This window comes from Manacus vitellinus, unplaced genomic scaffold, assembly GCF_001715985.3.
Source record: "Manacus vitellinus isolate BGI_N305 unplaced genomic scaffold, ASM171598v3 scaffold_7_pilon, whole genome shotgun sequence".
NCBI lineage: Eukaryota > Metazoa > Chordata > Aves > Passeriformes > Pipridae > Manacus > Manacus vitellinus.
This window is the reverse complement of record NW_021940813.1, coordinates 30,123,640-30,148,348: the sequence shown is the minus strand read 5'-3', so window position 1 is coordinate 30,148,348 and position 24,709 is coordinate 30,123,640. Positions and strand designations below refer to the sequence as shown.

Genomic DNA, 24,709 nt, shown 5'->3' with positions numbered 1-24,709 from the left:
TCGAAGTGGTAGCTGAGGTATGCTTAAATATACAGGAGTTGGGTGATAACCACAGTTACTTTGTATAAAGAACACTTGAAGTCTTAGTATATAAAAATTTTGTTTAAATGCAACCACTGTATTCCAACTATTAATTACTGTTGGACAGACCATTGGAGTGTCTACTGACTGTGCAGACCTTCAGTTAACACCTAGGACAACAAAGTATGGCTCAAAACACAGGCTACATCAACTAAAAAGTAAAAAAAAAAAAAGACTGCTGCTAATCTAAAGTAGAAAACACAGACAACATGAAGACAAGATTTAGGAACACCAGTACAGTTTTATAGATTTTTCCTTTGAATGCTTTTTAAGTCAAGTCTTTTTAAGAAAGGTCCTGGAGCAGAGCCCCTCTGACCTCATGTTCATGCTGAGCATCCTGCCTGCAGGTGCAGAGGCTACCACTTGCAGTTCTGCATCTCAACCCTAAGGTAAGATGTAGCCTACCTGGGTAAAAACCTATTAGTGTTTCTTAATATGCCATAACTTAGAAGAATTTCAATATTATTTTATACTAACCACTATATTTTTACATAATTATTCACATTATATTGGTACACTAGGTATATTTTAGCTTCAAAACAGCACTTCTGAGGCTTTCTTCTTACCACACCTCCTGGTCTATTGGCTACTGCTTTCATTGTTCCAATATATTCCTTAATGGAGAAGAGGAATAAAAAAATTTGGTGGGGTGGATTACAGCCCAATCATCATCATGGCTAGGCTTATGTTGATGAGATCAAGCAGGACAAAGCCCAACAATGAAGGACAGGACAACTGCAGCAATGCAGAGATTGTTTCAGCAATTGGTCAATAATATCATTTCCCACCAACTTGGTTAGTTTCTTTCCAGAAGGAATCTCATGGCCAGGCTGTTGTCCTTGCAGCCCTATAAAACCACATGGAGGGACAGAAGTGTTTCAAGCTGCTTAGCAAAGGTTTGACATGGAACTGAGACAAACTGGTTTCCCACTGCACTCTTGACTGGATGCTCAGGTCCTGTGTGCTGAATATACACTAATGGTGGCTTATCCAGCTGTGCAAAAGCAGGAATTCAGCCAGGGAGGAACACACGAGCCCTTATCTGAATGGGTAATTGTCCTTTAAACATTATAGTCTTCAGTTGTGCCGGGGAGGTTTAGGTTGGACACAAGGAGGAATTTCTTCACGTAAGAATGGAATGGGTTACCCAGGGAGGTGGTGGAGTTGCCGTCTCTGGAGGTGTTTAAGGAAAAACTGGGCGTGCACTTAGTACCTTGGTGGTGTTCGGTCATAGGTTGGACTCCATGATTTCAGAGGTCTTTTCCAATCTAAATGATTCTGTGATCTGTCAGTAATTGCCAATTGCTGATCCCGGGTGATCCCGCCTCTGTAGGGACGTTTCGGAAGACAAGTGGCATTCCCGTGACAGGGGGATGCCGCAGCAGTGGGTGCCTCTTCAGGCGAGGGAGGGTCCCTCAGCGCCCCTCACACCGTTCCCCAGCAGCGAGCCGGAGGGTGCGGGCACTGCCCACCCCTTCTCCCCTCAGGGCGCTGCCCGCCATGCGCATGCCCCGCACCGGGAAGCCTCGCGAGAAGAAGGAGGAGGCGGCGGTGGGTCCCTGTCGCCACCCGGAGGTGCCGCCCTTCTGTCCCCTCCGTATCCCCCCGTCCATCGCGGCCATGGCGGCACCGCCGGCCTCGCCCGGCCCCCGTGGCCGCTTCGAGCAGGAGCAGGACCGGGCCGTCCGCGCCCTGGTGCGCTGCGTGACCGGCCTGCCCGAGGAGGAGCTGGGCGGAGAGCGCTTCCAGGCGGCGCTCAATTTCGCCTGGTCCAACTTCAGGTCAGCGGGAGCACTGGAGGGTCCCTGTGCCTGCGGGGTGTCCGTGCGCCGTGTCTGGGGGAGCACCGGGGCCTTTGCGAGTGTCTGTCAAGCGGTCAGTGACTGATGCTCCGTCACGTTCAAATCTCAGTCTTTTAGGGGTTTTCTCCTGCCCTGTACAAAGTCGCCTTCCAGCGTTTTCACGTAGGCTTCCAAATTTTTGTTTGTTGGAGGGAGGTAAGCTGTGGTTATACGTAGAGCAAGTAAAGAGGACTGCCAAATCGAGATAAAACTTCCAGCCAAGAATGGTGTGCTGCTGATGTGAGACGTTATCAGTCTGCAGAAGAGAATGTGTTTGGTGTTTATTTGAGCTTGTCAGAAACGTGGTCTTTATTAACCTGTAATATATATTATCTCTTTCCCTTTAATTTCACTGCCTCCTTAAGTGTCTTTACTCAAGTTTTACACACTGTCTTCAGTTATCACAGTTATTGTTTCAGGGTCTTCTGCCAACTTGAGTTGGACTCGATGATCCATGTGGGTCCCTTCCAACTCAGAATATTCTGCGGAATCTGTGAAACTTTTACATTATACATTTCTAATTACCCATACTGTTGCTAACTGCTACCTCTTCGGAATCTGCTGTGCTTGTATAAGTTGATGCAGCAAATACCTAATCGGTGTAAAATCGATGCTGCTTTACATTTTTCAAGCTGATGAAGCCCGTTTTTGGGGGAGCAATAGCATAACTGCATTGCGTCTGCAAATCCTAACCACTAATAGGCTCAAATAAAACTGTTTTAAAATGCAAATCTCACCTCTGTTTTGCTTACCCAGTTGCTTGTGTAACTGTGTTCGTTTTTAGATTGAGGAATTGTTTCTTTGGTTTTGTTTTTTCTTTTTATGTTTGAAAACAAAATATCAGGAAAACAGAGCGTGCAGAATGAACAACAAACTTTTGACAGAGAGTGTAGGAAAGAGGAAGGGTTTTTAATGCCAGAATTGTTGTCCAAGAAATGATGTTGCCTGCAACATCAGCCTGAGATTGTCTAGTATCATATTTCCAAACAGTGAGACCTTAAGTTGTAGCAGAAACTCTCTTTAGTTTCAAGTTTGTGAAACTTGTGGTTTGTACTGCTAAATCTGATGATGTGTCTGTGCTGTAGTTCTCAGAGCCATCTGTTTATTTCCATGCAGCATGCTGGTCCTCTTTTATTCAGGATGTTCCCAACTTGCCTAAAAAAAATCGATAATTTTTTGTGTGCGTCTGTTAGGGTCATTAATTAAAACTTTAAGTAATAGACTAAAGAATTTTCACTAGTAACTTCCCTGCAGCTTAATTTTTCTTTTCAGTGCAGATCCTTGGTTTGGGTTTTTTATTGTCTTTCTGATGTGAGGTTCTAAATCTTCCAGTTCTTATACTTACCACCCTTTTCCATTTGAATTAATTATTTCCTATTTAAGCTAATGTACTGTAAGAAATGACATAAGCTGTATTTTCTTAACCTAAATGCCAACTACCTGATCAGTGATACGTTTTATCATGCTTTTATTCCAAATCCTAATACGTACACAGCTGAAATCAGACTAATGACTCTCTAATTAACAAAGTATTTTTTTCTTTAATATTGGCCTATCTTCATCTTGCAGTGTTACTTGAGATCTGCCTACAGTTTCATTTTCTAGTTCATTACCTTGATGTTGAGATGACTTTATATTGTCTTTCCAGTTTCAGTCTGTTTAGTTTAACTTTTGCTCATGATTCCAATCCAGTAGTTTTCATTTCTGTTTGTGATCACAAGAAGTTTAGCCTTGTGTTCTGTATAGTTGTTGCTGGAAAAATTACATTGATAGCCCACGTATAGAGTGTCTTGACCTTGTGCTCACTACTGTCACATCTTACTTCCTGTTCTTTTTCTGTCTGTATCTGAAGAACCTATTCATAGCCTAATTTATTCTACAAAGTCCATCTTACCTTTCACGAGTTCTTATTTTGTCCCTGTACATATATACCTTTGTTGATATATCTGTTTTTATTTTTGATTAAGCTCTCTTTTCTCCTAGACACTCTCCTTTACTCTTTATAAAAAGGAGCTTCTTTTGGGTTTAGAGGCCTTTCCATGTGGGTGTTTGTTTTGCCTGTGCCTGTGATGCAAGTCCCAGATAATTTTGGTGCCTTTGACAACACAGTTCTTGATCTCCTTGCTCCACTTGACTTAGGAGACAGCATACTTTAATTCCTTAGGTTGCTGATACAGTAGTGATTTTCCATTCAACTTAAAGTGCTGGTTAAATGTAACCTGCATTCAATTTTTCCGTCTTTCAGGTCAGTTGTAGTTAATCCTTCTTGAGCTAAAGAGACACCAAGATTTATTTTTGTTAACACTTAATGCTGTTGCTGCCTTAAATGTGCATTTTAAAACAGATAATGTTGTCTTCATGTATATAAATCAGCTTTATTTTCTTCCTTACTCAAGCTTCCTTTTAAACGTATTCTAATGCAGATTTCTTACACAGATTTCACCGTTTTCTTGATGTGAACAGTCATAAAGTAGAGAGGACAATAGAAGGGTGAGTTTTATGCCTGTATGCTAATAATGCATTGGTTCTCCTTTTTTTTTTTTAAGCATTTTTTATACTATTTTTATTATTAGAATACATGAGAAATTGATAATTCATTCTGACCTTGGAAAAGCTGCAAGCTGGAAAAGACTAACAGAAAAATTTCTGAACTTGCCACTCCCAAGTCTTGAAGAAACAAAGGTATGTGCGTTGCAATGGCCGTGTTCTTCTTTCCCACCCCTCTTGCATTTGTACTGACGATGGGGCTTCAGTTGTAACATTGTGTTGGAAATTTCAGGTGACTTAGCAGTGGACTTTGCAGTTGCTGTTCAGGTCATGGATTTCCAGAAATGCAAATGCATTTATTGTCTTTTCGGGGTTTCAACACATGCAGTTTCATGACTTAAAAGGACATGATCTCATTGCAGAGCAGATGTTTTAGGGTCAACATTGTGCAAATGTTGTAGCTGGAGTCTAAATGAATCTAGATTCCTCTATGTTCTAAAACAACAAAGAACTGAGCAGTTCTTACTCTTTGCTCAATTTTTTTAACTTTAAGTAATGCATCTGGATGTTTTGGTTGTAGTGTTCCTAGTTGGAGTGCTCCTGTCCTGTAGCTTCCTTATTGAGACTATGTATGTGTTTAACCATCGATACACTTTCTGTCAAATCAGTTTAGGATATGGAATGGATGAATACAGCAAAAGTTGTCTCACTTAGACATTTTCCAGTGTAGCAGTGTAATAATGAATTTGATCTTCAAAAACTGAAAGTTCCCACTGCTGGGAAATTTAAGCTTATGATTCAAGAGGTGGTGCTCCATACAGTGATATTCTTTAGTAGAGCTGTGTGTTCTGATTTGCAGTCTGATTTTACTTCTCATTGAACTGATGATTACCTTTCTTTGCACTGTTTTAGGTTCCTTTTAATTTGTGGGGAAAACCCTGGAACCCTCAATAGCTTACACATATCTTCAGTTATTATAATGTACTCTCTAGATTTTTGAAAACGTACCTTAAGTTGTGCTTGTTTTGAGACTGGAATGAAATGAAATCCAAACAAACCAACCCAAACACGCAAGCAAGCACTTAATACTTGAATGTTGAAATTATCTAAGATTTTTCTTTTATTTTTCTTTTTAAAAATGCTACTGGATATGGCTGGAGGTAGATAATATCTCATATTTGGGTAGTTAAATAGCATTTAGTTTTTAGCAGTGGCATAACTGGGAAGATTGAGTATTTATCAGTTTCTCTGAGTGGTAAGTGAAACACCAGCTTACACGTGATTGTCACAAACACTTGTAAAGTCAGCAATGTTCAGTAGGAACATAGTATAATCCACATATAGTAGATGAGTATGATGCTGCTTTATCAACCATTTGAGTTATTTTTTCTAAAATGCGAGTGGATCTCATTCAAAAACAGTTTTGTAAGTGTGTTTATGTATGTGTCAAAGAATTTCCATGTGTCTAGATATGAAGTGGTTGGCTGAACAGCTCTGTAAAAGTAGAAATCAGGCCAGAGAAAGATCTTTCTATAGTAAGAAATGGTTGTGCAGATTGTAAGCAGATTTTAGTGAATAGCGTAATACAAATCTTTGGACCTTAACAGTGTTGGCACAGTATTCTAACCTGATTGAAGGTCTGTTTCACAACTGCATTAGTGCAATACTGGAGTTTAAGATTTGTCCTTAATAATTTGTATAGATTTTCAGATGTGAGAAGATAATGTGAACATAATATTAAAATGTAGTGATTTTAGCTAACCTCACTTTAGTCTCTGTTTTAAATAATTGGTCGTGCGAACAAGGGAATCTAAGACTTGGTTTCCTGCAGGCCTGTTACCTTTGTCCTTCCAGCTCATCCACGTTGATGTAGCTGTCCATTATCCCTTGTCCTGTGACTTTCACAGTACTTACATCTTTTCCATGTTCTCTGATTGTCAGCTCAGTAAGAGGAAGCTTATGCTGTGGCTACTTTTGAGGTATTTGTATACTGATTGGCTAATTAGTAGGCAGAAGAATTATGTGGCAGATGTTATTTTTGTAATTCAGGACTGGGGAATGGGAACTAATGGGTAGTATTCATGCAGATAATAGGCTGAGTTTGTTCCTAAAATCTTTTAGTCCACTTACAGACTTGCCTTTTTTTTTTTTTACTATGTCTTAAAGACAGATACACACTATGCTATACTGTCTCTTCTATTGTGTTTGTCTGATTCTCCATCCAACACCACCTATGTGGAAAAACCAAGAGTCAAAGAAGTGGGTAAGTTTACAATATGTTTATATTGCTAATGAGAGATACAATCTGTTAACGCAATCTGATAAGGACATTTTTCCTCTCCATTTTATGATCTCCTTCACTTCACATTGCTTTATTGGTTGTCTTCTTTATAATTTATGCATTTAAAATAGCTTGCAAATCCTTCCTATCCCTGTTTATGTTACATCACCTGGTTAAGTTTTCCAGCCATCAAAGTACCTTGGGAACTCTCTTTGACTTGTACCACTATCACAAACGTTCTCCACCCGTTCAACAGTGCTTACATGCGCAAAGACAGACAGTGGATTTCTATCCCGAGTCTCTGTCTTGCACCTCAATAACAGATCTGCTGAAACAACTTTGGTGACATAAATTCCTATGTTCCCCATATAATCAAGGAAAGGGAGATACATTCGAAGGTTTCCAGAGGGAGATCCCAGCTGCGTGCTTTCTAAAGTAGGGCTTTTTCACTCAGTGCCTGAAAATGAGGCTTGCGCTTAAGTTTGAGTGGATACCATCCCCCATTTGTTTGCAGTGTTGTATCATAGACTGAAAGAATATTTCAGACTAACCTAAAGAAAATCTTGCATCTTAAGATTCCTTTTTGAATGATCTCTGCACATTCCCTCGGCGGTGTTTTGAATGCACTTTCAGCCCATTCCAGGAATGTGAATATGAAGAGGTTATCTCAAACAACACTAATTACAGTTGAGTAAGCTTCACGTTTAAGATATAATATGTTGTAAGTGTGATTGTTACTTTTGAAGTATTGCACATCACATCATGGATATGTGGTGTCTTTTTTGGAGAGTAAGACAGTCCTTGATTTATGTTGTTTACAGTCCAGGATCCATGTGCATATGTAAATTGTACATTTAGAATGTTTCCATTGAGCTAAATGGGACTAGTCACAATAAGTGATGTGTTGCATTCTTGCATGTTTTTCCAAGATTGAAGTGTCGGGTACTGTAACATTATACAGATAAATGTGCCAGTGGCACATGGTGTTGCATATTTGGAATGTTTAAGCAAAAAAATTGAGAATTAATAAGGGATATACATAGTGGATGCATCACAGTACATGTTGTGTTGGAAGTGCATAACCTTGTTAAAGGAACTGTGGTGTAACCTTAAGTGGAAGGGAATGCCTTCTATTTTAGGTTGAGGGTATCAAGGTAATTTTAACTTTGGAAGTGTTTTTAGAGGAAAAGAAATTCAGAGTTTTGAGGTATTTACTATTTTTATATTTATACTTCTCATAGAAAAGGAAGAAGAATTTGATTGGGGAAAGTATCTGATGGAAGGAGAAGAAATTTACTTTGGTCCTGGTGTAGATACACCCGTAAGTAATTTCTTAAGGTAAAAAACCCAAACTGTATAAACTCGTTTGAAGTATGTTAGAGACCTGGTTGAGTTGTCCTAGTTTGTATGCTCTGCATGTTGATTCCTGTAGGATTCCCCAATACGTGGCTTAATACCATGAAATACACACAGACCCAAGCAGAAGAACAGTAATAAAAACACTTTTCTTTTTCACAATGTTTTGACTTAATCCTGCAATTAAACTGGCTGCTTCTTCTGACCCCTGCTTCCACCTCATCAGAAATTTCTGCAGTTCTGTGATCTTTTCCAGTTCTCTCATTTGCCTGGTTATTCATGTTATGCATAACTTAAATCAGTCTCTGTTAGATGGTTATGTTAGTGTCCTCTATAGTGGAAGAAAGAAGAGAATAGTTTGTGTTTGACTTGAATAGAAACTGGATATAGATCTGTCTGCCATATTGTACTGAGGTGTACTGGGGTTTGTTGTACTTAATAGGATTGGTCTGGAGAAAGCGAGGAGGAAGAAGACACTCAGCCCTTGAGCAGGGAGGACTCGGGTATTCAAGTAGACAGGACACCTTTAGAAGACCAAGATCCAAATAAGAAAACAGTACCTAATGTTTCCTGGAAAGGTTAGAATAAGCTGTAATTCTTCTGATACAGTCATACATACTGAAATTTAGCAAGCTAATGCAGCTTTATTTATTATTGTGTTTTCGATTTATAACTCTATTATAGGGTGCACCTTACTGTTCACTACTGATGGGATTTTATTACATATATGAAAGGTTTGATCTGATTTTTGTTATTGCTAAAGGAGAAGAAGTCTGTTTCTGTGGAAATATACGTGGATATTCCAATATAGAAGTGAAAACTTATATAGTAAATGTAGCATATAGTTGTGTAATAAAGTGTATAAAATTGTATAATGTACATTTTTATTTTTAAGTATGAGAATGCGGAAACAAAATTTGGTTGAGAACAGAAATAGTTGACTCAGTTCTGAGTATTAAATGTTTCCGAAAAAATAGTTTTGTGTAATTAAAACACTATTGGCTTTCTCTTGAGTAGCTTCAGGGAGTATTAAACGTAGCTGTATATTTTTTATAGAATATTGTAGGATATAGGTTACCTTTCATATGACAACTGCACAATATATAAGCAGTAACTATCTAACTGGGATTAGGTAAAGTTCCCTTAACAATCACATTTAAGAAAATAATTTTAGGTAGTGTACTAAATGCCTAGTGAGAAGGAACATAGTGATGAAGATGATGATATTTGGCAGTTTACTTTTTAAATCAGCTTGTTTTTGTATATAGCACTTGAGAATTGCCTGAGACAGAAGCACATTTTCTGAAAAAAAAATGGAAACCATATAAATTTCTAAGCTTATAGAATCATAGTGTATCCTGAGCTGGAAGGGACCAACAAGAATCATCAAAGTCCAACTCCTGGCCCTTCACATGACAGCCCCGGGAATCACACCATGTGCCTGAGAGCATTGTCCAAACACTTCTTGAACTCTGTCAGGCCTGGTGCTTTGGCCACTTACCTTGGGAACCTGTTCCAGTGACCAACCACCCTCTGGGTGAAGAACCTTTTCCTAATATCCAGCCTAAACCTCCCCTGACACAATTTGAGACCATTCCCTTGTGTTCTGTCACTGGTCACCACAGAGAAGAGATCAGTGCCTGCCCCTTTTCTTTCCCTCATGAGGAAGTTGTAGACTGCAGTGAGGTCTCCCCTCAGTCTCCTCCTCTCCAGGCTGAACAGACCAACTTCTCATATGGTTTCCCCTCCAGAGCCTTCACCATCTTTGTAGCACTGCTTTGGACCCTCTCTAATAGCTTAATATCTTTCTTATATTGTGGTGATCAAAACTACACACAGTACCCAAGGTGAGGCCACACCAGCACACAGTAGAGCTTATTTTTTAGGACTTCTGCAATATTTAGGAGATGTGGCATTTCTTTGTAAATTAGTTTCTGCATGATGGTGTCATATATATGAGTGCAGTAAAGTGTAAATAGTTGTACATGGTAATTCATTTGAAAAGATCTGCAGCTGAGCAGATAGGCTTATTAGTAACTTTTTCCTGTGTTTTATAAGCATTTCCTGTGTAAATAAAAATGTTGCTGACCATCACGTTTTCACAGTCGGTGAACCTGATGTCCGCAGCTGGCTGGAGCAGCATGTAGTTCCTCAGTACTGGACAGGAAGAGCTCCTCGTTTTTCACATAGTTTGCACTTGCATTCCAATCTGGCTGCAGTCTGGTAAGAAAAATAGTATCATTTACATATTGCTTACTGGCATACAGTGCTAAATATTGACTTTATTAACCATCTTTACTTGGAATCATAATGATAGTATAGTAGCTGTTACAATTCACTTAAAAACAGAATTAAAGGGGTACAAATGGATAAGATCAACAAGTGAGCTGTTTATTGACTAAATGAACTTTATTAATAAATTCCTATGCTTTTATTTAATTTTTAATAAGTTTCTTGTGTCAGCTTTCAAAGAAGCAAATCTTACCATTGAATTTTGTTTGGCTTGACCCTTACGAAGGTCTTGAGGAACTAATATTGGTGGGTTGTAAGTGGTTCTGGAAGTGAGGAGTTCCCTAAAGTTTTTGTTTGTTTGTTTTTGTTGTCTCCTTTACAAAGTTAGTCTTAAACACAGATTTTGTGTGGGGAAGGAATATGAAGCAGTATATTGCCATGATCTGCCATGGTCTTGGAAAGAAAATGAGAATTAAAAAAAATGAAAAAAACCTGGTTCTTTCCTGTCCCAAATTCTGACATATCAGTACTGTAGTAATAAAGTTCATTAGGTTTGTCTTTGATTTCCTTAATTTAATCAATTTCTTAATCAAGGAGCTGTTTTAGTGTAAGTTGATTATCTAGCCAGTTATAACCCAAATTTACAATGAATATTAGAAAATCAGTAACACGAATAAAGCAGCACTGCAGATGTATGTTACATATATGTGTGATATATACCAAGTTAAGTATTACTTAACTTGGACTTTTAAATTTTGAGCACATTTACATAACCTTTGCCACTGATGATATTATTGAGTAAAAATACTAAAAGTGTAAGTAATTGTTCTATACTTTGCTAAAATATGAAAAGTACTGTGGAAAGTTTACAAAGAATTGTGTAAGACAGGATCATAAGAGAAAGTTCTTAGGTGGCTATGAAAGTTTCCATTTCTTAAGTAGACTTCTGGGCGAAAGTGTGAACTTCCTTATATGGATTAGGGCAATTGATATTTTACTTTCTAGCTTAGTATTTTTCCCAGAAGGTAACGATAGTTTTTCACAGCGTTGAATGAAAAATAATTGAATAATCAAGGATCAAGAATTAAAAAAAACCCAACAACCAAACCCCAAAACCCAGTGAAAATCCAGTACTTCAGGTATTTGCTACTTAATTGCTTGTCTTGCTGTGTAAGACTAGATATTTGAATGTTTTCCATAGTATCTTGCTTAACAATATGAAAACAAACTGTGCTTTTGTTTACATGTTTAAAATGTCCCCATGAACATCGAATCTGCTCAGATACGAGTAGAACAAAACTGAGCATTAGGATTATTTCTTCATTCTTATTTTCAGGTGATTGGGCTTGTATTTCAGCCATTACATTTTTTTCATTTCCTTTTTTTCTAAGGGATCACCACTTGTACACCAGTGATCCTTTGTATGTGCCAGAAGAGAGAACCCTAGTCACAGAAACTCAGGTTATACGTGAAACCCTTTGGTAAGAGCAACAGCACAAAGCTTGTGCTTTAACTTTTAGTATTTCTCTCAAGGAAATGAGAGATCTGTCTTTGAAGACATGTTTGAAGAATTATTACTGAGCTTTTAATTTGCACTGTTTCTGAAAAGAGAGATGCTGCATGTGTGTTAACCGTTCACGTTTGAGGCACTGGAACAGGTTGCCCAGAGAAGTTGCAGATGCCCCATCCCTGGAAGCGTTTAAGGCCAGGTTGGATGGAGCTCTGAGCAACCTGGTGTAGTGAAAGGTGTCCCTGTCCATGACAGGAAGGTTGGAACGAGGTGATCTTTAAGGTCCCTTCCATTTTGCGATTCACAAAGAAGGAAGTAGTATACTACCTCTTGTTTGCATCACTTCTTTAGTTCTAATTGTTAAAAAGAACCAATTTGTTCTTATCCTGCCCCTACGGATTTTTAATACAGTGTCCAATTTTAGAAAGTGGGTAGAGTCATCCTATAGCTGGGAATTATCTCATCTAGAAAGAAACTGTAAGAAATGTTTACTTGGTGCCTGTATTTAAGTGTTGTTGTTCTAGCAACAACTTACATTACCAATACCATCCTACTTGATCTGTGGTCTCCTGTTACTCAAAGAAAATAAACTTACAGGCAAGCGAGAGTTACTTCTTTTATTAATTATATAATTATAAGTGCATTAAGGGGGAAAATTACTACTCTTTTCATTTCTTTTCAAGGCTACTTTCAGGAGTGAAAAAGCTTTATATATTTCAGCTGAATGATGGAAAAGTGACTGTTCGGAATGATATTATTGTAACTCATTTAACCCACGTAAGTTGTTTCTGAATCTCAGCTGAATATATCTGTCATTAGAAAGATGTAATTTGGGGGAATACGAAATTAAACTACTTGTGGAAAAATCACATTTCTACAACTGTGTTTTTTCTAAAGTAAGGACATCTGGCTTAATAAAACTGAATGGGCTGTTCCTGTATCTGAGAATGTGATGAAGTAATAGCGATTGCAGAATTTTATAATATTTTAATTCATAAAGATAATATTGTAATTCAATTTTTAGGCTTTATAAAATACAGTTCTTATTAGATGATTCTAAAAAGTATGGTTTTTTTTAGAATTGCCTGAGATCTGTATTGGAGCAGATAGCAGCATATGGTCAAGTTGTGTTTAGACTACAGAAGTTTATTGATGAAGTGATGGGACACAGCCCAGAAAGCATAATGCATGGAACAGTTTCGACTCCAAAGAAGACTACTGAAGCCCCATTCAGAACCTACCAAGCTTTTATGTGGGCTTTGTATAAATATTTTATTAGCTTTAAAGAAGAACTTACTGAAATTGAAAAGTGCATAATCAACAAAGGTACAGTGTGAGGGAAGTTTTACAAGAGGGGGACACACAATTTAATAACGCTGACAAAATTTGCTTTTCTGTTGGATGTTCCTTTTATACATCTTGGTTTTTTGTTGGTTTTTTTTCCAGATAAAACAGTCACACTTTCAATAGTAATAGATAAGCTGTCTCCCAGACTGGCACAGCTGAAAGTACTTCACAAGGTTTTCAGCACAGGAGTAGCAGAAGTACCACCTGACACCAGAAATGTTGTACGAGCATCTCATCTGCTTAATACTCTCTACAAATCTATTCTTGAGTATGACAGTGTTGGAGAGGCATCTGAGCAAACGGTAGGAGAAATAATTCCTTCCTTCATAGAACAACACGCTAGAAGATTTAGTAATTAATGCATTATTGTTTTCTGACATGAGTCCACTCAACCTGGACAAAACTGGATTTACGAGAAGATCAGCAGCGGTGTTTTTTAGGACTGAGGGGAGGAACTGTGGGGAATCAACTGTTTTGAAAGAGGGAACCTTGGAATAGGTTTCCCTCCTATTTCTACAGCTGCATAATTCAGTTACTGCTCAAATGTGGGGGTTTGGATTTTTACGTTAACTTGCTGATTATACTACTGGAAATATAGTCCATGTCATTATGTCTTTTTGTTTTCCTGTTTTCTATGTTATGGAACCACAGAATGTTTTATGACTACCCCTTACTGTTTGAGAGATGTTAGAGTGAAAAAGTGTTGTTTGGGTGTAACTGTGATTACAAAAGTAACAAGGGGAAGCATGAACAATACAGGCTTCCATTGAAACTACTAAAGCTGTAGTTGTTAGTTTAACATTCTATCTTTAAAAGCCTTAAGAGTAGTTATGTATATCTTATAAACTGTGATTGCACAGCTAAGAGGTTAGGCTTTTCCCATACTGCTTTCAATGCTTAGTATAAAAACATTCAACCATTTTTATCTTTTTTCTTTGAATTCAGGTATCCCTTTTGTTCTCTCTCTGGGTTGAAACTGTGAGGCCGTACTTACAGACAGTGGATGAGTGGATAGTCCATGGTAATTTATTTGATCCTGCAAAGGAATTTATTATTCAGAGGTAGGGATGCTGATACTAAACACACATAATATTTAACATCCTTTTGTATGCTCTTTTTGGGGTTTTATAGTTTTGTTTTCAGTACTACCAAAAGGGCTGATCTCAACTTTTATTTATATGTGTGCTTTATTTTAGTTATCTAATTTAGGTTGTTTCCCATCTGACTTGAAAGACAAAAACTGAGTATCTGATGTAAGCAACACAAAAAACCAAAGTGAACTACAAATTTGGTTTCACCTACTCTGGAATTTTTCAACTTTCCCAGTAGTATTTGCTTCAGTGTTGTATTTTAAATAAATCTGCAAGTCAGTCACTCATCATTTTGACATTAAGGATGCATGCCACTGTGAATAGTTAACTTCCTGGACAAATTTAATTATCATTACTCTATTTGCCTTGTTTTGGGGGTTTATTTGGTTGTGCAGTTGTTTTATGTCCTCTGACCTGATTGTTTATCCTGCCAAAGCAATCATCCATTTCAGAGTGTCTAGATAGTTTGCGATATAAATGTGCTAATTTTATATAGTTCTAAAGTGCTTCATGACTGTTTTAAGAGAAAGGCAAAGCATAGAACAAAGATTCTATTTATCTCCTAGTAATGAAGTTTCATCTTTTGAAGAGGGAAATACTCAACAGTTTTTTATTGCTTTGCAGAAACAAAAATGTTCCAGTTAATCACAGAGATTTCTGGTATGCTACCTACACATTATATAGCGTGTCAGAAAAGACTGAGAATGAAGAGAAGATGAGTGATAATGCCAGTGCCAGTTCTGGCAGTGATCAGGCCCCTTCAAGCAGACAGCACACTATGGTCTCTTTTCTGAAACCTGTGCTAAAGCAAATTATCATGGCTGGAAAATCCATGCAGCTGTTGAAAAACCTTCAATGCAAAGATGGCTCTCCACAGCAGGCTGCGTCAAGAGGTGAGACGTCAGTTTGTACCCTCTCATGCCTTAGGGTATCTAACAGTATGGGTGTATTTTTGGTAATAATGTCAGTATCGTGGTTGGTAACTTGAGGTCTTACGGAAAACATTCTTCCAATGCAAGCAAGTGAAAAGAGCAAAGTAAATAAAGCTGAGTGTTCCATTTTCTTTTTATTTCTGTAGTTTTTTCTTAAATTTCTTTTCATGTGCTTGCAAAGCAATATTTTTTTTGTTATGAGACAAAACCAGCTTTTATGTTCTAATAGTAAAGGTTTTTTTAATAAATAATTGTTCTCTATTGCTTAGTGGTTCAGTAATTCTGAGGTAGCACGTGGAATTTTTTTTTTTAAAGCTTACTCATAAGTAGATGAAAGATATTTGAATATCTAGGATATTTATCTTGCGTGATTGTAAAGCATTATACAACATTTTAACCAGTGTTGGAACTTTTTTTGGCCTTTTTTTTTTTTAAGGAAACAATCGTTTTCATTTTGCTGTTCCTTGATGTTTAAAAGTAGAGATAGTTAAATTATTTTAGAGACTCACTCTGTTTATTTCCCCCTTTGATGTAAGAGTATCATCTATTCTAGTGAATAATGGAGGGTTGTTTCAGGTGCTAAAAATTAACTGCCTTTGCAACTGAAGTAGGAAGTTGTTTAACAGTCTCAGAAATATTTCATATTTCAGATACCCATTCTGCAATCCATTTGAACATATGCCTGACCTTAGGCATTTGACTACTCCTGTCATTTCAAATATGTATTTGGGGGTTGGTTTTTTTTTCTGAATAGTGGCCTAAATTTACTATTTTAAAAGTTAGCTAGTGAATGTTGGACTATGGAGTTCTTCTTTTAGTTCAGATGATGTTTTCTCTTTGAAGAAAATCTGACTGTGGAATGTGTTGCCCGATTCAGATGCTGAACGGAAGAGTTTATACACGCTGTTCTTGGAATCGGTGCAGTCTCGCCTGCGGCATGGGGAAGAATCTGTTCCTGATACTATTACAGAACAGCAGGCCACAAAGCAGAGCCTGATAAAGATGCAGTCTATAGCGGAAAGACACTTGGAACTGGATGATGTCCATGACCCACTGCTGGCTATTAATTTTGCCAGGTAAATGAATGAGCTTCCTGCTGCATATTTGAGAGTAATGTTCTGCCTGGTGACTTTTGGTAGACCACATTTTCATTGCTGCTGCTCCTGGAAACAAGCAAGTGCAGAACAAAGAGGAGCATCAACAATCAGTGACAGAGGCTAAATGGGCACTCCCCTTGTGCTTGGTTAAAGAAAAATGCGCTATTCGCAACTGGTAGCATAGAAAGTGAAGTAGTCTCTATCATAACAGGCTTTTAGCAAATAAGTGGTTTAATAGGGAATAATAGGGAATACCATTGTAAAATCTGAACTTTTAAATTAGTTTGATTGGAATTTGCACACAACGTCCTTAATTTGCACCATGGATATTCTTAGCAGAATGCAGCTTCAGTTGTATTGTGTTTAAATCATTTAACTGTAAAAACTTACCAAAATTCATGTTAATTGCATAGCAATTCTTCATTCTTTGTAATGAGGGAAGTCCTGTAGAGGTTATAAATGTCTTGGAAATTAGCAGGAAAAGCAAACTCTGAAAATCTCATTTATTTTGTGATTGCGAATAAGAAAATAGCTTTTTATGTTTTTCCTAAGTACTAATTGTCAATACCACCTAGGGAGTCTTTCTGCTGTGCCTTTTGCAACTGGACATGCCTGTCTCATATTGGCTTTTTTAGCCACCAGCGCCCTTGTGACAAACGTGGGTAGAGCCCTCCCCAAATCTTCATTCGCGAAGCCCAGCCATGAAAAATGAAATTGTCAATATACATGTTTTCATCTCAGTCCTAGGAGGAACATGTTGTAAAGAAATCATAATTAATAGTAGATAAGACTTTATTATTTCCCTTGTTCATTGAGACTATTCTCTTTGTCGAAACTGCTACATTAATTCCGTGTCTGACTCATCCAGTCTATCAAGGCAATAGCTGTTATGAGCCAGACTTCCTCTAACAGTGGGTTCAGCTGGCAAGTAGCTTTTTACAAAATATTATAAAAATTTGATCCTTTCTGTGCAAAACCAATTAAACTTACCAAATGTAGACTACAGATACTCGTCTTCCCATCACATAATATTACAGATAATATACAGGGACACCATAATTAAGATGCCTCAAACCAGTTCTCCATCTGTGGGGTGGTTTGGGGTTTTTTTTTGTTTGTTGTTTTGTGGTTGTTGGTCAAATTTTTACTTTGTTTCTTTAATTTTATTTTTCTTTCCTGCAAAAGAAAACTGCTGTATATGCACAGTAGAGTTTTAAAAGTTCCTATGACAATGGGTTTGCTTATTAAGCTGTACAGTGTTTGAACTTGATGTTTTTCAGAATTATGCCTTAAGCAATTGTGATTATAGAATGCTGTCCTTTTTGACATTCTTGTATCTGGTGATACACAAACAGTATGATGGATGACTTAATAGGCTTGATATGTACTCTTGTTATGAATCAGCTTTTAGTACTCCTGCACCATGTATTTCAGAGCAGAGGATCCAATATTGATAAAAAGTACAACATTGTTTTATGTATTGTATCAGTAATGAGCCTTCTTCCCTAAGCAGTTTGTTTTATTTTGAAGACTCTATTTGGAACAGAGTGACTTTCATGAGAAGTTCACTGGTGAGGATGTCTCTGTGGATAGATCCTCAGAATCTGTGACCTGCCAGACTTTTGAACTGACATTGAGGTCTTGCCTTTATCCGCACATAGACAAGCAATACTTGGAATGCTGTGGGAATCTGATGCAAACTTTAAAGAAGGATTATAGGTAAGAAAATAGATTTGTTTTTCCTTACCTTTTTTTTATTACCAGTGGTATGCCATCACTAAAAGAAGCAATTTTATCTTGTGTTTCTATTTCAATTTGATAACCAACAGTAAAATCATTAGGGAGAAAAGGGGGATCTAACATGAAAGACTCTTGGTCTAGCTTAAATCAACAGCAAAGCTATCATTTATCTTCAGTAGATGTTCAGTGGGGAAATTGTTTCAAACAGTTCTTCTTAATAATGTTATCATTTGAAGTTCATTTTAGGGAGAGGGAAAGATTTCCAAACTATGCTGTTTCTGACAATTACCTAGCTGGTGAGATAGCTGAATACCATGAGCACTCCTGTTGAAGTTAGTGGGGCTGTTTAGGCTTACAGGGAAAAACGCAGTCGTTATTTGGTTTTATTTGAATGCATGTGAAAGCTCTCTGAGGGTTAAACAAAGGATTCACTGTGGACCTTGTTACATTTGTGTCCAGTACTGAGTTCTTGTAGTGAAGAGTTTTGTGTTTTGGGTTCACTTGTATTAGGCAACTGAGGAAATGTTATATGTTTGTTCCTGTTTAGGCTTGTAGAATATTTGCAAGCAATGAGAAACTTTTTCTTACTCGAAGCTGGAGATACCATGTATGACTTCTATACATCTATTTTTGACAAAATTAGAGAAAAGGAAACTTGGCAGAATGTTGCTTTCTTAAATGTTCAACTACAAGAAGCAGTTGGACAACGCTATCCAGAGGACAGTGCAAGGTAAAATGCAAAACATGCTTTAGTTACGTTTCTTTCACACTTACCTCTATTAATGTACTTAACTTGCATAGCACAATACTAATTATTGTGTACTCATTAAAATAATCTGTTTTAATGAAGTTTTGAGCTGTTGTCATCTTTTCTACCCAAGTCCTCCAGATTAAATCAGACTGTTGGTATTTAGCAATAAGAAATAAAACCTAATAAAACCAATTACGAATTTAAAACAGATTCTTATCAATGACATCACTTGTTTCCTTGCATAGGTTGTCTATATCATTTGAAAGTGTTGATACAGCAAAGAAGAAACTCCCTGTCCACACCTTAGATGGTCTGACATTGAGTTATAAGGTAATGAGTTAATATGGCTGTGGTTCTTATTCTAGAACAGATTTGAAATGTTGTATTAAAATTACTTATACTTTCTGTCTGATTATCCTCTCTTCTTCTTAGGTTCCTTGGCCTGTGGATATAGTTATAAGTTTAGAGTGCCAAAAAATTTACAATCAAGTTTTTCTGCTCTTACTGCAAATAAAGTGGGCCAAGTATAGTCTAGATGTTTTACGATTTGATGGTAAGATACTTCTTCAATGAGAGATGCTCTATAAATAAACTTGGTTTGTATTCTAAGGACATAAAGAGTGTTCTGCTTTCTACAGTAAGTAGTATAAACTAGTTAGAATTTTGATTAATTCTATAAATATTAATCTGTGTTAGCATTGCAAATTAGATGTATTAAGCTGGGTATGTTTTTCACTTCTTTTCAGCTTCAGGGATAACACTATTCAAGCATTCCCTTGGTCTCTTTGATTCAAGTCTAGTTAGTTATATTGGAAACTTGTTACTTCATTCTTCAGACCTTGCAGTTGAAAGGTCTGTTTACCACACCCTAATGTTTTGCTTTATGTATAGTCCAAGTTTTTATGTGTAATACCTTGCAGACAGGTTAAGAAAACAAGATGAAAAAAATACTCTGTTTGAGATTGAAACAGTAAGCTGTTTGGGGATTATAGAAAGAGATTTCTTCGTATTTCCTTCACCAGGTTAATGTGTAAACTCTTCCTGTCCCATGTAAAGTGGATATGGACTTCATGTCTTAGAAAAACAAATTAGAAAGTTGGTGGGTTCATCTATGATTTGACCATCACTTAAGTAATTATCTTCTCAAAAGCATGTGGCTTTCTTCTGTTTAAACTTCATGGGTGTGACTGCTTGAGTCTTTTCCCAAAAAGAGCAATACTCTTACCTTTTTTTTAGAACTAATCTCTGCTGCAGAAAACCCACAGGTTAAGGAAGGAACGTCACTAGAACAAGGAACACGTCCTCTGTTTGGACCGCAAACAGAAAGCATAAAACAACAAATACATCGCATGTTCCTCTTAAGAGTGAAACTTATGCATTTTGTTAACAGCCTGCACAACTACATCATGACAAGGGTTTGTCTTATATCACACTTTAATTTATATTAAGAACTTGTAACTGGAGATGCAGTATTAATTTTTCTTTAAAATATATTTTAAAAAGTGCAAAATCTAAGTATAATATCCTTCCCGTAAAATGATTTTGAGCTTGACATGTTTTAGTTTTAACTTGGCCATTTTAATTCAGTAATTCTGAAAATGCTTTAGGAGTTCTACATGCACACGACTGATCTTTGGATATTACTAGTTCTTTTTGACTCTTTGTCCCAGTGGTAGATGACTGAAGTATAGTCATGTAAAAAGAGGTTTGAGTAAGCTGTTCCTCTCTTAAGAACTGTTTATGCTGATAAAAGTGTTACTGCAGATATTTTAGTTAAATGGATCCTTCTCAAAAATCTCTAGCACACATTGTATACTTGACTTCTTGAATATAAAGGCAATGCCTGTAGATTTATATCTGCTCTACTGTTGCCTTTTTTTGCCTTTAGTAAAATTAATATGCTCCAGTTCCACTTCTCCAAGGATAGTCTGTATGTCCTTGTGTAGTGGCAGTATTCGTATTTATATGAGGAATGTTGTTGTGTAGTGAGAAGAGCTCGAAATGTTTGCTATTGATAGTAATTTGGAGGCTGATCCTAAAATTTGAGAGGGAAGAGCAAATGAATCATGCAGTTTCAGACTCTTAAAAATATATTGGAAGAGAGTCATAATCACATGTGTGCAACAATGAATTTAATAATGGACATCTTTTTAAGATTCTTCACAGTACAGGCTTGGAGTTTCAACATCAGGTAGAAGAAGCCAAAGATTTAGATCAATTGATAAAGATTCATTACAGATACCTATCTACAATTCATGATCGCTGCTTACTGAGAGAAAAGGTGGGTAAAAACTTAGCAAATTTGATATGTTGAGTTTAGCAGTACAAGAAAGTAGTTCAGTAGTAATTATTCTGTCTATTTTGCAGTATCCTAAGCAATGTATAGGTACTTTTGAGGAAGTGGTAACTTTTCTAGAGTTAACACAGAGACTGAGTTTCCCGTGCTGGTCTCACTTCAGTTCTGTCAAGGAGAGAAGATAAAATTAAATCCTTTATATTGGATATTACATGGCTCGTTTGTTTCTAAGAGATAGGAAGTTTTGAACAAGCTGAGACATGGCAATGTAAGGAGGATTATACTTAGTGGTATGGCAGGAAATGGATGTACATGGGTATTACATTGAAACCTTTTATCCCTCGTACTGTCTGTGCATAGTCCACATCGAAGGAGTCAGCTGCAAAATGAACTGGAGAACAAATGCAAAACACATCTTAAATGTAGAAGAATCACATTGTACTTAGGAGATTGTTTTTACAGATCAGATTAAATGGCCTGTGATACCTTTGCATTGCAGCATAATAATGCATATTATTATGCTGAACAATGAATTTCTGACTTAATCCTTGTGTTTTAATTGTTGTTTTAGGTGAGCTTTGTGAAAGAAGCTATAATGAAGGTGTTAAACTTAGTACTGATGTTTGCAGACCGTTGGCAGGCCGGTTTGGGGGCTTGGAAGTAAGTACACATGCCTACAATTCTACATGGTCATATTTTTGAGTATGATTTTGAATTATTTAAAGTATGATTTTTGCCCAGAACTGCACACAGCACTCCAGGTGAGGCCACACCAATGCTGAATACAATGGGATAATCACCTCCTTTGACTGGCTGTGTCAGACACTCAGAAGTTGATTTATGGTCTTGAAGCCAGCTGGTGTGGACCGGCTCACTTCGTGATTTTCAGGACTAATTCTCTTTGGCACAGATGCTACCTAGAATTTGGATCCCACTCCTGTGGCATTAGGAAGTTGCTATTTTTGGAGTGCTTTTCTCATTCAGTGTGTCAGAACTAATTTGTGAATACTGTTAATAAAGACTGAAACTCAGGGCATGTGATTACGTGCTCTTGGATGTCACAGGAGAAAGTCATAGCTGGTGTAGTGTCATCTGTATCATCTTGGGAGAGGGGAAAAAGGAAAGGAGTGACTATTGTGAACTGTGTCTTCTCCCTTGACTGGTGAGTGCTAGCTGACAGAGTCCAAAGTGGAATTCAAGAGATGGCTGATAGTAAAGCTGTCCCTGTTTTACTGGCAGTGTAGGTTTACCCCAGGTTGCTCTGAAGCAGTAGGGACCAGGAAAGGCTGTCTTGATATACAAACATATGTAGTAATAAAAATTGTCAGTTGGAACCATAGAGTTCCTCCAAATCACTGCAGAGATTTCTGAGATAATGAGGAAATTATTAGTGCCATTGTGATAGTGCTCAGATGCTCCTGTGAGAATTTTCTCTGGTTTTTAGGACTATCATACTCAGGCATAACTGAAATATTCTAAGTTCAAGCCAGAATTCTATATAAAGAGTACTTTTGTCATTTACTGTGAAGTTCCGGTCATATTTTGAAGGTAAAATAGTGGCTGGTCTGTTAAGCATTCCTGCATAACTGTTTTGTAGGATGGAATCCATAGAGAAGATGGAATCTGATTTTAAAAACTGTCACATGTTTCTTGTAACTGTTCTCAACAAAGCTGTCTGTCGAGGCTCTTTTCCTCACTGTAAGTACATGAAGCTTTTTACATACCTGCACTTACACAAGTTTGCTAAGAATGTGTTTATATTTTAATCTGTATTAATGTTTGTCAGTACATCTTATATGTAATTTTGTCAGTTATTCACAGAGGGACATGAAGACTTACTTCTTACTAAGATAAAGTCATTTTTTTTTTAGTGTATTTGTGCCAAGCTTTTTCATGACAGCTTTCTTCAGTTTATCTGCCTTCTTGATGAGAGGAAGCTGATGTAGCCAAGCAAGTGACAAGCAGTTTTCTAAACTACTGAAACTAAGTTCTGGGGTCACAGAAGAGCATTCTTTTTGTTCTTATTGAATGACAGCTTTGATACATCTTGAGCAGATAAGATTTTAGTATTATGGTGCCTCAGCTGCAACTGCACTGAGCTGTTGGCTCTGCCTGTCTGTTGGAAGTTACTTCCTTGGTAGTAGAAACAGCAGAAAATGGTATGTCTATGTTTCTACTTACAACCTGATAATAACTTAAATTGTTAATCAGTGCCAGTTTGAGTTAGGGGGGGACTGCTCAATGAGGTTTGTTGGTATGTATATGTATTTTCTAACCACATCTACAGATAGAGTAGGAGACATGACTTAGTGGTGGACTTGGTAGTGTTAGGTTAATGGTCGAACTTGATGGTTTTAAAGGTCTTTTCCAACCAAAATGAGTCTGATTCTAAAACAGGTAATATCTGACATTGCTGCTACTCAGTCTACAAGAACTATCTGTGAGATCAGCTTGCTGTATATAACTCCCCACAACCTTTATTTTTCTTTTGTGTACAACAGTATTTCAAACAAAGGAGCTAATTTCTTTCTGGTTCTTACCACATGAAATAACTAATGGATAACTGATGGCGAATGTGGTGAAATATCGTCTAAACTGTCAGAGACTAATAAAATATCTTACCATCTTAAGTCCTGAAGTATTACAATTTAAAAAACAAACCAGTATCTTCCTTTTAAATGACTGAATTGAATATTGCAATAAGTATTTGCAGGCTGCTGCAAATGCAAATATTAACTACTTTTTTATTGTTTGTTTCACAGTGGAATCTTTAGCTTTGTCACTGATGGCTGGCATGGAACAAAGTTAATACCCAAGTCTGTTGAATTAATGAAGAACTGAAAGCACCATTTATGTTGAAATTCCCATGTGTAAAAAACTGTAAGCATTTTGCACTCCAGTTTAAAATGTGTATAGCTAAATGATGCTAATGGTTTGGAGCTGTGTAACATATTTTAAAATGTAAATAATGTACAGGTAAGTGTATTGGTAGTGGCAGTGTTTGTATATGCTTCAACATCAAAAAACATGTATAGTGTAAAATGCATTCTGTGTAAACAATCTTACTTGAAAATACATTAAATATATTTCATGCTGAAAAAAGGATTTATTTTTTCTTTAGTTATGAGTAATTTATAATTTACTTTTTCCATTATTTTTTCAGGTGTGAATAGGTCACAGAGTAGTGTGGAGTGGTGTGACTCAAATCTTAGTGTTCAGAAAGTTGGTCGAGTTAATTACTGGCTTTTTTAAAAAGGCTAAGAAGCATGCATCTTATTTGCTTAGTGGTTATTAAGAACTCTCTAAGAAAACTGTTACAATAAGCTGATGTAAAAAATACAAGATTCATTTATCGAAATGGATTATAGAACATAAAATACCAGAATTTTTTACATTAAAATTTGAAATGCTTACTAATTTGAGTGGTAACTCTTGTCAGTTTAAGTAGGATCAAGATTACACTGTGTAATATACTAATTTTAACTGTTGGATTGTCGAGATGTTTCAGGGGTGGTCAGATATGATTTGACCTTTATCCTCCTTCTAAGCCTTTTGCAAACAAACTTTACATCTAATAGCTAATCTCTTGTAAAGTAGTAGATTGTGATACGGAATGGTACATTTCTAGACAAGTAAATGTGGAACCTGTTCTGCACAAGACAACTTG

At 36.9% G+C, this 24,709-nt stretch overlaps 1 protein-coding gene across 2 annotated transcripts; it reads left to right on the top strand.

Annotated features, from left to right (window-relative positions):
- The first annotated feature begins 1,581 nt into the window (after positions 1-1,581).
- On the top strand, positions 1,582-23,903 carry TUBGCP5 (tubulin gamma complex associated protein 5). Of its 2 annotated transcripts, XM_018084278.2 has the most exons (24): positions 1,582-1,862; positions 4,359-4,412; positions 4,496-4,604; positions 6,576-6,672; positions 7,266-7,376; positions 7,932-8,011; positions 8,489-8,624; positions 10,152-10,269; positions 11,670-11,759; positions 12,472-12,565; positions 12,868-13,114; positions 13,235-13,437; positions 14,081-14,196; positions 14,851-15,119; positions 16,036-16,234; positions 17,786-17,974; positions 18,543-18,725; positions 18,992-19,076; positions 19,179-19,299; positions 19,983-20,161; positions 20,902-21,027; positions 21,614-21,702; positions 22,640-22,740; positions 23,805-23,903. In XM_018084278.2, exons 1-24 carry the CDS (start codon positions 1,582-1,584, stop codon positions 23,849-23,851), a joined length of 3,324 nt encoding a protein of 1,107 aa, XP_017939767.2. In that variant the 3' UTR covers positions 23,852-23,903. The 2 variants fall into 2 exon arrangements, with proteins under 2 accessions (XP_017939767.2, XP_017939768.2); XM_018084279.2 differs by lacking the exon at positions 7,266-7,376 and having other exon boundaries at positions 1,643-1,862.
- The last annotated feature ends 806 nt before the right edge of the window (positions 23,904-24,709 follow it).

Bases quoted from the DNA above. Each gene is read 5' to 3' on its own strand.
- TUBGCP5 (XM_018084278.2), top strand. From the start codon at position 1,582: ATGCGCATGCCCCGCACCGGGAAGCCTCGCGAGAAGAAGGAGGAGGCG. The intron at 6,673-7,265 runs GTAAGTTTACAA...TTGCATCTTAAG, and splicing joins ACCAAGAGTCAAAGAAGTGG to ATTCCTTTTTGAATGATCTC. The intron at 8,625-10,151 runs GTTAGAATAAGC...ACGTTTTCACAG, and splicing joins ACCTAATGTTTCCTGGAAAG to TCGGTGAACCTGATGTCCGC.